This window comes from Dermacentor andersoni, chromosome 2 (genome assembly GCF_023375885.2).
Source record: "Dermacentor andersoni chromosome 2, qqDerAnde1_hic_scaffold, whole genome shotgun sequence".
Lineage (NCBI taxonomy): Eukaryota > Metazoa > Arthropoda > Arachnida > Ixodida > Ixodidae > Dermacentor > Dermacentor andersoni.
This window is the reverse complement of record NC_092815.1, coordinates 87,565,619-87,578,214: the sequence shown is the minus strand read 5'-3', so window position 1 is coordinate 87,578,214 and position 12,596 is coordinate 87,565,619. Positions and strand designations below refer to the sequence as shown.

Below are 12,596 nucleotides of genomic sequence, written 5' to 3'. Positions count from 1 at the left end.
GAAGAGCACAAGGTATTACTCTGTATGGTGAACTAAACATTAATATACAGCAGTTCTTTGCCTTCAGGTTAGCAAAATTAAAAGAATTTTTTTTTTTATGAAATAGGCTGCCAATCATTTATTTGCTTGTACTTTTCTGGGTGGCAGTTGTTGGGACTGCATTGTTGGTCGATCATTTTGGAAAATGTCGCTTTCAGTGATTCATGCCAACGTCAGTTTTAGAGTATACCTGTCTATTGCAGGGACAGAATTGACAGAGTGGGCAGCAGACTTGCCTCTCACTGCAGCGAAGCATTTCTTGGTTTATGTGCCACTGAAGTGTCCTTGGAAGTGAATAATTGAGAACAATAGACACAGTGTAGCCTACAACTGGAATCCACTCGTACAATGTTCGTTCTTCTTGAATACAGGAGGGTCTAACATCCATCTATCCTATGTATTGCTAATCTGTGGTGGGTTGACGCTGGTTCCCGAAATGAGAATGTGGCACCTCTTGCTCCTTGCAGTCACTGAATTCCTGGCAGAGCACCCGACACCCGATGGCTCTGCTGTCAATCCCCCAACAAAAAAAGTGAAACCTACTGCCAAAAAGGTATGCACACAGCATTCCTGAAACTCGCAAGTGTTTTAGATCAGATGCTAGTGAAAAGGCACCTTTAACAACATCTCATTAGATTCCTTCCAGTGAAACATTTTCTCTAATGCACTCTTGTGTGAAGCACATGTACAGACCTCAGGTCTGTTAACGTGTGGGGCTGGAGATGCCAACCGTGCCTTCTACTGGCACACTGGCATTATCAGTGAGATTACACACTGTGCACTTAAACACACCTTGAGCAGTAGCGCATGATCTCACTGATAACGCCGGTGTGCCAGTAGAAGGTGCAAATGGTTTCTCTGGCCACACGCTCGCGTGTTGTTAACTGGTCTGAGGTCTGTCCCCGTAAAAATTGGCACACTAGTCATCTTGTGTACTGCTACATCATTCCTTGTCTTTTGAGTTGAGACGTTGAGCCATGAACACTGCTTCCTTCTGCTCACATTTCTACTGTATGCAACAACACATTGAGGGGCTTGTGGGCAGGAATAATTTCTGCATTTTTTGCCTGGTTTCTTTGAACAAGATAGAGTAGTAATGACATATCAAGGGTCACGAAGCTATTAGATAACTGATTGCTAGAAATTGTTACGTAGTTGGCTACCAATTGTGGCCTCAGATGTGTAAACAAACATCCAGGAAAGGATCAATTGCTTTTAAGTTACTTCCACAATTTGTTAGAATTTCAACAAGGGGGTTCAACTTTCTTATGTGTTATGTAACACCCCTAAGAATGTTAACATATAGTTTTTTGGGAATTGTTGGTTAGATAGCTTGTGTGGAATTTTCGGAGATTTCTTTGTAAAGACATCAGCTGCAGCACTTTTAAAGATTTTCTTTTTTTTTTTTACGTGCGTGCAAGCCGGAATTTCACAGTTCTCATTTTGTTAAAATTTTGACTTGATTAATTCGTGAAAGTTACCAAAATGACCGGCGACTCGGGCTGGCATGACTAGACTTGCTGGCATGCAAGGCTTCTTCGTACCTGCATTGTTGCTTTTCTCCCCAACACAGAGGCATGCATGCGCACCCTAGTCTCCCTCTACCACTCACTGCCAATTTCCCAGGCATAGGAGCTGTAGTGCTTTTCAGAACCTGTTTGCTGAATAATGCAACTGTGCAAGGTAAATATTGCAAAAATACCTTCGTTATATGTACAGTGTACTTCCGTTAATTTGACTCTGGGTAAATATCTTCTGGTTAATTTGATCCCAGCTGAAGGTCCTGGCCAGCGCCCATGCATTTCTGTGCGCCCTGACTTTCGTTATTTCGATCCTAAAATTGGCCTTTGCCAAATAATCTGATTGTGACCAGTCAACACGTACACGCCTGGCCTCTATAGTGGCCCCACTCACGACCCCTTTAGTGGCAGCACCTGTCTCGGCTGAGCTCAGGGCTCAATGAATGCATAAAACACACGTCATCTCTCTTCAAAAATACCATTTCTGGCCAGCCCTAGGAAGCTTTTCAAGAAATAACCGCAGCTCACAATGTCTGATCAGGGTATTTACCCAGTTCTAAAGCGCATGTGCAAGTTCGTTTGCAGATGATCTCAGTGCAGAATTCAGAGTATAGTACTTTCAACTTTTTATGTGGATGCTTGCAAAGAGCATGAATGTTACAAGGCCAGACAGCATCCATCCACTAGTGTTGTCTGTACTTGTCTCATTCTTTTCCTGCTATCCTGAAATACTTTTTGTAAATATTGTCTCTGTACACAGGCTGACAGGCTCAGTTTACAACCTTTCTGCTTCTTAACCCTCCACTTGCCATAAAATCAGGAAACTTTGCGCTGCTATAACTGGCGCTGTGGTTGCAGCAACAGTGGCCAATACATTGCGCTGTTGCTCATTGATAGCTCCTGCTGGAGTGCAGTTTTTTACTAGAAAGAAGCATGCATTACAGCTGAAATTGAGCATTGCACATAGAGAACTCACTGCAAATCCAAGTCGTGCCAATTTATGAAGTTATGAAATTGAACCTTCTTGCAACCTTCCGTAGTGGCTCAGTGGCCATGGCATTCTGCAGCCAAGCACAAGATCATGGATTTGACTACCAACTATGGAAGCCACATTCTGATGAGAGGCACCATTAAAAAATGCTTGGCAAGCTTTGAGTGCACTTTGAAAAAACCCTCAGTGGTCAGAACTTATCCAGGGCCCTCCACTGTGGCAGTGTCCATAATAGCCCGTGCATCGCTTCAATTCATTAGACCCACTGAATTGACGAAGCGCTCAGTCAGATTTATCGCTTTATCAATGTCAGTTTCATCACAATCTAAGGTAGGGCTGAGGAGCAAATTTCCATTCTTTCGTGATCTACACACTACAAAGAAACGAAATGTAAGCTACAAATGTTTACCAATCTTAGAATAACAGCTGAGGTGTTTCAGTTGTCTTTTTGCAAATCTTGCATGGTCATTGCAGGAGAGCATTGTCGAGGAAGATGAAGAGTCACAGATGCGGGCAGCCATAGAAGCATCCCTGCGGGAGAATAGTGCACGGACGCACGAGTCTGCTTCGGACGATGACCAAAGTGACTTGGAGACCTTTGATTCGGACACAGAAGCGGGGCCAGCACACACAAGCAACCACAGCAGAATGCAGGTGGATTCTCCGCCACCTACCAGAGACGACATGGCCAAGGGCGAGGCTAGTATCGCAAAATCCGATGTGGTTGAGTGGAAGAGGTTCCTGGGAAGTGAGTCGGGTGAGTCTTGTCTTTTGAGCAAAACTAGGACAGCCACCTTACATAAAAGGAATAATAAAGAGAAAAATAAATATAGAGGTACTTTTAGGAAGTTACCCATCTGCGATACCATAAAAGCCGCTTGCTGTGGGAGGAGGCTTGTTAGGCCAGAATGACGCAAAAATAGAAGATGGGTGGCGGCACCACGTTGGAAGTTGCTTTCACGGATTTGATATCACTGATTTTGATGGCATGTGCCTAGTTTAACTCAGCCTGGGCAGATGCTGTCTTCTTTTTTTTTTTTTTTTTTCGGTAAAAATGAACTAAATCATATGCTAAAGAAGCCAAACAGTGAACATGGCAAGTTTTGGGAGCTCTTTGTGTACCACAATGGCCCAAATGCAGGAAATGACATCATACTGACAAACCTGCGCTGGGGTAGTGGCATGAAATTTAAAGTGGAAGTTTGGCTTACATTTTCTCATTCAGTAGTCAGTCTCTATTATGTTAATGAAAACATACTTCTGAAGGAATTCTTTATCAGTGTAAACTGATTTAGTGTTTATTTTTAGCCTTTCTTTAATTTACAAAGTTTGCCATACTTTCCTCTTGTAATGGCCTCGGTGTAAAAATTGGCTAATTGCAGGCAAGAATTTTGCAGTAACAAATGTTCTGTTAGTCGCCATAGCTTGAAGTGATTCTGTTCTCTTTTGTTTCGGTAGAACTTGTGCATGCATTTGTGCGCATGCTATACATTGCTCACCATTTTGCATTTACATTCTCAGATGAAAAATCGGAGCTTATGATTCGATTCCCGGATGGGTCGAGAAAAGTGATGAGCTTCCCATGCACGTCAAAGCTCAAGGTATGTGTGAGCATGCGACAAACTTGAGTTCTCATAAATGCTGGTCTATTGGGTATTCACACAGTGCTAATACTTGAGAGCTGCAGTTAATTGACAGGTAGTTGGTCACATGCTGATTAGTTTGTGCAAACCTCAGAGCATGGGTAGCACAGAGCACCAGTAGTCTGTCCTACAAAAGTGGCCCTAGCATCCAAATTAAAAACACAACAGAATGGCGGGAATGCATTTTCGCATTTTGCAAATTGCATGATGTCATGTTATCTGTGTCTCTGTGCAATCTAAACAATTGTGGGTTTTTCTATCAAAGTCGCAGCATTAGTTACGGCCTAGTGTTGTTTTGTTTTAAAGTGTTTGGCATGGGGAACATCGCAGAAGCTCTCTGCAAATAAAATAACAGGCGCCTTGACTTGAGGATGTGTACCAGCGTAAAACTCCTTTACCAAAATTGAGCATTGGACTAGTTAGTACTGCAGATTAGTGGTATAACAATTTCGTGCGTTCTTTTTTCTGTTGACCATCTTTTGAGTCTTGCAGTACTTTTGCTGACTACATTGCAATGTAAGATGCCCACTCTGGCCCACTGACAACAATATAATCAGGAGATGCACACGGTAGTGAAAAGCATGCCTGTTTGGGTGAAGACGCACGTCCTTTGCTGCCGCTTTAATAGCACCATGAAGTACATTGAGGTAGCCATTCTGTAGAAGTTTTGTCTAAATACTCCCAACAGGTTGTGACCACTTGTCATTGGCACAACATTGCGAAAACTATGGTTTCATGCTGATTTCGCACAAAGCATGAATGAGGGTAACAACTTTCTTGCCTAAAGGCATGCCAATGCAATAAACATAAATAAATAAAAAGAAATTATTTAGGAAAAGGGATGACTCTTGGACCTAACAAGACAGGCAGGGGTAGAGTGTCAGGGAAGAGTCAGTAAACACTAGATTGTTTTCTCGGTCCATTTGATAATTGAACATTTAGATAACTCAGACATTTCGTGTGTCTTGTAAAATATGAATATGCGAGACGTTACTGTACTAGAGATTTGATTGCGGACTAATTATTCTTTTCTCTCTGCTGAGGTCTTGCATAACAGAGACAGTATGCAAAATCACCATGCTGTCCTGAACTCGCACTATGTAGCACTCCAAACAAGACCGCTACATAGGAAAATGTTGAAGTGATGAGCAAATGGTTGAAAAGTCAAAGCCTCAGTCTGGAGCTAGTAGTCGAACCGCGATATAACGAGGTCATACTTGCAGCGAAAAACTTCGTTAAATTGTGAATTTTGTGAATTATAGGTTTTAAAGTTTCAGCAGTAAAAAAATACGGCAGCATGTTACACTACTGTAACACATGAAGGCAAAAGCCTGCTGCACACTTGGTAATGCACCATCTTGGATCGTCGCATTGTTGATATCGCAGTTTGGCTTCTTCGGCTCGTTTTCGATGCTTAACTGCAGCTTCACGCGCTCATATAACGGGGTCAGACTCGCGCCAATTACATTAGAGAGTTTTATGATATGGTCCCCTACCGTTTGGGGCCCCAAACGGTAGGGGCCCAAGCATCGAAGCCACTGCACATGTGCAAGATGAAAACTGCGTTTAGGTTTTGCATTGGGCACACTATTTCACCGATTCACTGAAACGCCACCTTCCTGTACAGCTTCTGTATTATGAGAGGGGTGAGCCATTGCATTTTTAGCTTGCTTAGGGGGGTACGAGCCATTGCTGATGACGACAGTTGTTGTACCATTGGACCGGTCATGTTTTTTTTTTTCAAGGCTATCAGTCGTATGAGCCACTTAAGGCTTTTGCCTTAATAATTTCAGCAATTCCCAATGCAGAGGCGTGTCTCCTGCTCCCCCTCCTCCTCCTCAAGTGCAAGTTTGATCACGTTACCACGCACTCCCCCATTCCCCAACCCGCCTTGCACTGAAGGAATCATCATCTCTCACGTACTCGGAGCTGCTGCATGCCCCACAGCCTCTGCAAGTTCTTTGGCAACATGCCAGATAGTGCAGCAGTGTTTCCTGTGTGCCACGCTCTGGCGCACATGCTTCAACAGCATTTTTGTTGCTCCAACGTCATGCGAAAAGCGGGCTCAAGTAACTTCCGCCTCTGCCGATATTTTTATAGTTTTTATTGCTATATTTACCAGCCACACAAGCTCCAAGTACATGCTTAAAAGGACCCTGAAACAATTTTGACGATTTTCTACAAACGTACTGAGTCGTTAGAGTACGTACTTTTGATCATTAATTCACCCATCTAAGCGCTCCGTGTAAAGCATGTTATTATAAGGTTTTAAAAATGCACATTGCTGCCGATCGCAGCACACTGCTAGGCGGAATTTTAAGCCGCCCCTACCCATATGACGGAAATCACCCATATGACGTCAGTGGGACGAGCTATCCAATTGGCTCACCAGGGCGCGTGATTGATAATTTTTCCAACTTTATGGTAAACAAATGATGTTTGTAGTAGTTGGAATGTTAGTTAATTTGTTTGTATAAAAAGAAAGTAACATAAAGAGAATGCACAAGAAAAATTTTTCAGTACACTTAAGCACTTCCGGCACTCAGCAAGTGTCTGCTTGTGTTACAACGTGCTCCGCCTTTGACGAGAGCTCCGCCGTCAGTGTCAGTCAGTCTTTTCGCGAGCGCTATGATTCGACTTTGTTGCGTTGTGGACTGCAAACGTAGCGACTGGCAATATGTCAAGCGGCGACGTCGTGTCCCTCTGCAAGCCTGTAGATGAGTGGACTTGCTGCAGCGCATACTGCAGCTATCCGATGGGCGCCAGGATTTGCGCGATTTCGGACGTCACTTTACATCGGAATATTAATAACACAATCGAGTTTCGCGAGTCCAGTATTAGGGTAAACGCAAGCGCAAGGGGACAGGGCTTGGCCGTGTCCCCTTGCGTGTCGTTTCAGGGGATGAACAGAAGCACAAATTTGAATGGTCTGCACGGTGCAGCCACCTGGTGGCATAGAGCTCAACCACGGACAGTAGCAGTAACAAAATGTATTCTTCTTTGCTGCTGGTGTAAATTTTTCGCAGGAGTGTAATCGTTAACACGTTGTTTTTGTAAATGTTTAAAATGTTTTACACTTGGTTAGAGCAATATTAGCTCTTTCTTTGGCTGGTTAAACTCTGCGCCAACGGGTGGCTGGACCATGGAGATCGATCAAGCAGCTCACGTACGTCTACGCTAAAGTTCCTTCATCAGCTTGAGTTTATGCCTTCACCATTCCGTCGAAACGTTCTGCTAGTGTGTGATTACCGGAATACCAGACACGTTCGGCACTACGACAGAATGCTCGCAACGCACACTGCTTCGATAGCTCTCGCTTAGGGTTGACAGCCAAGCCGCTAGCGGAGACGTTTCGCGCGGGCGGGCTCCAAAACTACCGGAAGTGGACGATGTGACGTCGCATCGTGACGCAGAACCAGTGAAGGTGGAGCTTAGACCCGACCGCTCGGCGAACGAGTTGAGGAGGAAAAGCATGGCTAGGGAGGAGGGTAACTTGTAATTGCTTGTAGCTCCATTAATATGTAACGCTTCACTTAAATTGTGGTGCGAATGTTCTACTTAAGCTGTACCCTACCTGTCTACAAAATTTGGCCGAACCGTTTCAGGGGCCCTTTAAAATGGCCAAAAACTTTGTAAAATTGTAACAATGTTTCGAAATTACTTGTTAAATCATAAAAAAAAGGTACATGGTTTTCAGTGGAACTAAAATCGTGAAATGAAACCAGTCCTTTAAATCGAGGTTGGAGTTTACAACAAAATGCCTTGTCTTCGTCCTGACGATAACAAGTCCCACTTGTCAAAGTGTGTTGATGCACGGTGTATTACCAACTGCATTATTCATTCATTTCATTTCATTTATTAATACTGTCAGCCTCATTGAGGGGCTATAACAGGAGTGGAAAAAACGGAACTGAACAGCAAAATAAGTAGTACAGAACATATTGAAAACCATAGTTATACATTAGTTAAAGGAAAAAAAGATCATCTCGTGAAATGCACACATAAACAAAAACGCATCACTCAGAAATCAGAACAGCAATCTTATACAGCAGCAATCTGATCTCATCGCCCTATGCTAGTGCCATAGATGAAATTATCTAAGTGGCGTAGGAATTCAGCAAATGATGTCGACCAAACAGCAGAATCTGGAAGAGAGTTCCAGTCTCTACAAGTTCGGGGAAAATAACTAAACTTGAAACAATTATTTTTTATAGTCGGTAATGGGATAAACTTACTATGACGATGCCTTGATGTTTCATTAGTTTTGATCTCAAAGTAATCTGATTTATTTATTTTAAGATGATTATTGATAATGAGGTAAAGAGTTTTTAGTCTTTCATATCTGGTTCTGGTTTCTAGCATAGGTAGTTGGGCTTGTTGGCAGAGTTCTGTTGAAGAATGGTTCCGGCGGTATTTATTTAAGATAAACCTTACAGCGAGTCGCTGAATCCTATCAAGCTTGTGACGATTAGTTGCTGTGCGAGGATCCCATATTACTTTAGCATATTCGATTATCGGTCTGACTAGGGTTTTGTAAGCGAGGCACTTTACATCCGGAGTAGCACTGTGCATAGTGCGTCGCAGGTACCATAGTGTTTTAAAAGCTTTGGAAATGACAATTTCAATGTGGGTATTCCATCGTAGATCTGATGTAAATGTTATGCCTAGGTATTTATACTGATCGACTCTTTCAAGCATATAACCGTTGATTTGATAATTGTAATCAAGAACATTTTTCTTTCTAGTTACTGACATGAACACAGACTTTTTAAAGTTTAACTCCATCTGCCAGTCGTTACACCATTTCACTATTCTTTGCAGGTTTAAACTTAATTTAATCTGATGATCAACTGTATTTACGGTACTGTACATCACACAGTCGTCTGCAAAAAGTCTTAATGGAACATCAATGTTACTTTGTAAATCATTAATAAAGATCAAAAATAGGAGTGGGCCTAAGACGCTACCTTGCGGTACACCAGAAGCAACGGGAAGTATGTTCGACTGACAACCTCTAACAGTTACACACTGTTCACGGGAGGATATATACGCAGAAAACCATTGTGTGAGTGTTTGATTTTTAAAGACCGCATTAATCTTATATAACAATTTTTGGTGCGAAACTTTGTCGAATGCTTTTGCGAAGTCAAGGTAGATAATGTCTGTTTGACCACGTGAATTTATTGTTTCTGCAAGGTCATGAACTATTTCTATCAGTTGGGTAATCGTGGACAGCCCCTTTCGGAAGCCATGCTGACGATAATACAGGATATCATGCTGGTCGAGATAGCCGAGCAGGTGTTTGGATATGATGTGTTCAAGTAACTTCGAAACTGTACTAGTGAGCGAGATCGGGCGATAATTACTAACAGAATTATTTCCGCTTTTATGAACCGGTATAACTTTTGCTCGCTTCCAATCCGTTGGAAAGCATCCGCTACTAAAAGAAGACTGAAAAATTTTGGACAAGTATTTAGATATCCATTCAGCGTACCTATATAAAAACTCATTAGGGATACGATCTGGACCTTGGCTTTTCTTAATGTCAATATGTAATAGCAGATTTAGAACACCTTGCTCATCAATCTGTAAATCAGTAATAGGAGGTCTTTCAGTGTCAACATTAAAAGGAGGCAGTATACCATTATCACGTATGTAAACAGATGAAAAATATAGATTAAAATCTTCGGCACGCTTAAGGGCATTATCCTCGGTCTGAGCAGGATGCAGAACTTTAGGCGGATTTATATAGCGCCAGAATTTGCCAGGTGACTCGCGAAGAAATTTTGTGAGCGTCACATTATAGAATCTGTCTTTTGATTCCTTAAGAAGTCTCTTTAAATCCTGACTCATGCGGCGAATACATAGTTTATTTTCGGGGTTTGGGTTGGGTGAGTAAGCCTTACGTTTGCGTTTAAGTCTTTGTTTGAGATGAAGTATATCTCTGGTTATCCAGGGAGGATATATACCGATTCTCGCATTTACTTAGCACCATTACTTACCGGGCTTTTGCACATGCTTCCGACTTCACAGGCACTCATCTTGTATGCATCTTCGAATGGATTCGGCGAGGAGACCCACGAGCTAGTGACTAACTTTCCGCGGCGCAACCTGAGTGAGCTGGACCACTCGTCGACGCTGCGTGATGTGGGCCTCTTCCCCAAGGAAACACTGTTCATACAGTTACGCAACTCATGACCCTTGCTGCTCCTCAACCTGCCTCCACTCACATGGTCGCTGCTCACTGTTGTCCTAGTGGGTGTGCTCGGAGACTTTCTTTTACAGCAGTTATTTCCACCACCTTTTGCCGCACGTCTGCCAGAAGAGCGACATGCAGGGCATGAGTGGCTGTGTTTTGACAAAGCTGCCACGTCGCTAATGCAGAACACTCATTTGCGGATCGATGGCCAAGACTCGCGTCGTTTGTTGGTGCAGGAGTTGCAAGCAGGCTGCAGCTGAGACCCGGCACCCAGAAAGGAAGAATTTTTGCCCCTTGCAGTGAAGCAGGAAATCGTGTCATTGCCCCTCTTTTTTCCCCATATGGGTGAAGGAAACCTGTCGACTGATTTTACTTTGCAAGATATTTGACTGAGATTTGCAGAAATCGGTGTGAAGAAAAAGGACATCTGGCTAGACATGTTTTGTTTGCATGGTTTTTATTTGTTGAGCCCTTTATCGGAAGAGTAGCCCTTCCCTTTTCTTTCTTTCTTTTCCATCACACTGCTGCATCTTGCAGTGTAGCTGTACCTGCTATGCACTCATTTTGGCCAGTCATTTGAAACAGTTCTCATGGCTGCATGGCGTGCTTCACATTTCAAGGAGGTTGTATCTGCGAGGTACAACACTATATTTTCGACCTGTTTTGATTTAGAGGCTGCTTTATTACACTATACATCCTGGAGGTTTGTATTTTTTTGCATGTGTATTGTGTACAGGTCTCTGTGATGACAAAACATCACATTGTTTATATATGCTATTTTTCACTTTTCAGCAAAAAGCATTTTTATGTGATCCATTTTTGAGAATGACTAAAGTTGTGCCTATCTTTTGTTTTAGCACGCATGTGTGATGTGTTCACTGTCTGTACTCGTATCATTGCTACAATGTGCCCATGCTGTTCCGAGGGCTGAGAAAAGTTGCAAGTCTTTTTAGTGAGCTGGTGCATTTCTGGGAAAATGCATGACGAGCCATCATGCTATCGAGCTACAACTATCATGCCACAAGCTCAAGCTGGATTCCCATGATACATCAAGTTGCGATTCAAACTTGTGCAATACGTATCACTGGATCATATGTCACTTGTTCCTGCGATGCTCATTCAGGCCACGTGAAGCACTTCACAATACAGCTGAAAACCAAATTACCAACGGGATTTTCGGCTTAATATACCAAAATTTTATGGTAAAACTTTAGTCTGGCAGCAACCATCTTCAGTTCAATTAAGTCGCTCATACAAGTACACCTGACTCGTGTGATTATCTAGATGGCCGTGAGTGAAAGGGCACAGCATCTTCAGTCAACTGTACTTTCGGGAGCGAGAAGCAGGGTTACTTTGTCGACTTTGTGGGCTTCTTTGTCACATGACTGCTAGCCGAGAAGTGACCTGATGTGTATTACCTTACTAATTCATCCATGATCATGTCCGTCATGTAAATCCAGCTTGAGTAGAGTTTGTGTACAGGGCAACTCCAAGAATTTTTTGGTATTCGTGTGTATCAGAAAAGTTCTTAGTGTATTTTTGCTGCTTGTCTTGATCTTTTGTAACAAACTAAATGCACAGCTGTGTTGCATTTCTTAATATTTTTTTTTTATTTTGCTATGCAAATAAATTTTAAAGTATGCCTCTAGGTATGCACACTGTGCCCTCAATTGGAATTATTTCTACAGGTAACCATACACCTGATGGATCACAAATGTCCCCTGTATGTTCACATCCACTCAAGAAGTTGGTGCACTTATGCCCTGAGAGCTTCGAAAATATGTTGCTCTCATTTTCACCCATTTTAAGACGTCTTGCGCAAAACGGTAGGCGCTTGCAAGTGCGTGAGGGTTTCTACCAATGCCTGTAATGTCATTGCCACATGATCTAGGATAGCGCTGAATGTTTCGGGTTGCAAAGGTTTGATGGACTTAAATTATGCAATGCATTAAAAGAAATGCCATACTGAAGCGAGAGCTGCAAGAAATACTTAAACAGCTATTACGTTGATATGATGCAAAAAGGAAGGATTCTGGAGTTGCCCTCTGAATACAGGATGCAAGAGCACTTAATACATTATGCTTCTAGGTGCATACTTATCACTCAATTGTATCTGTGAGGCTTCAAAAAAAATGCTTCAACACGTAAGTTGCAACACTCTTCTCGCGCAAGATGATATAACTGAATTTTCTAGAAAGATTATT

General features: G+C 42.5%; 1 protein-coding gene across 1 annotated transcript in view; it reads left to right on the top strand.

The window, feature by feature from the left end:
* The window catches only part of LOC126541679 (UBX domain-containing protein 7), a 31,318-nt gene extending 19,278 nt beyond the window's left edge, over nt 1–12,040 (top strand). The window contains exons 9-12 of the mRNA XM_050188550.2: nt 507–592; nt 3,025–3,307; nt 4,072–4,151; nt 10,227–12,040. Coding sequence (XP_050044507.1) covers nt 507–592; nt 3,025–3,307; nt 4,072–4,151; nt 10,227–10,391 — 614 coding nt within the window. The 3' untranslated portion in view covers nt 10,392–12,040. The remainder of the gene's footprint in view (nt 1–506; nt 593–3,024; nt 3,308–4,071; nt 4,152–10,226) is intronic.
* The last annotated feature ends 556 nt before the right edge of the window (nt 12,041–12,596 follow it).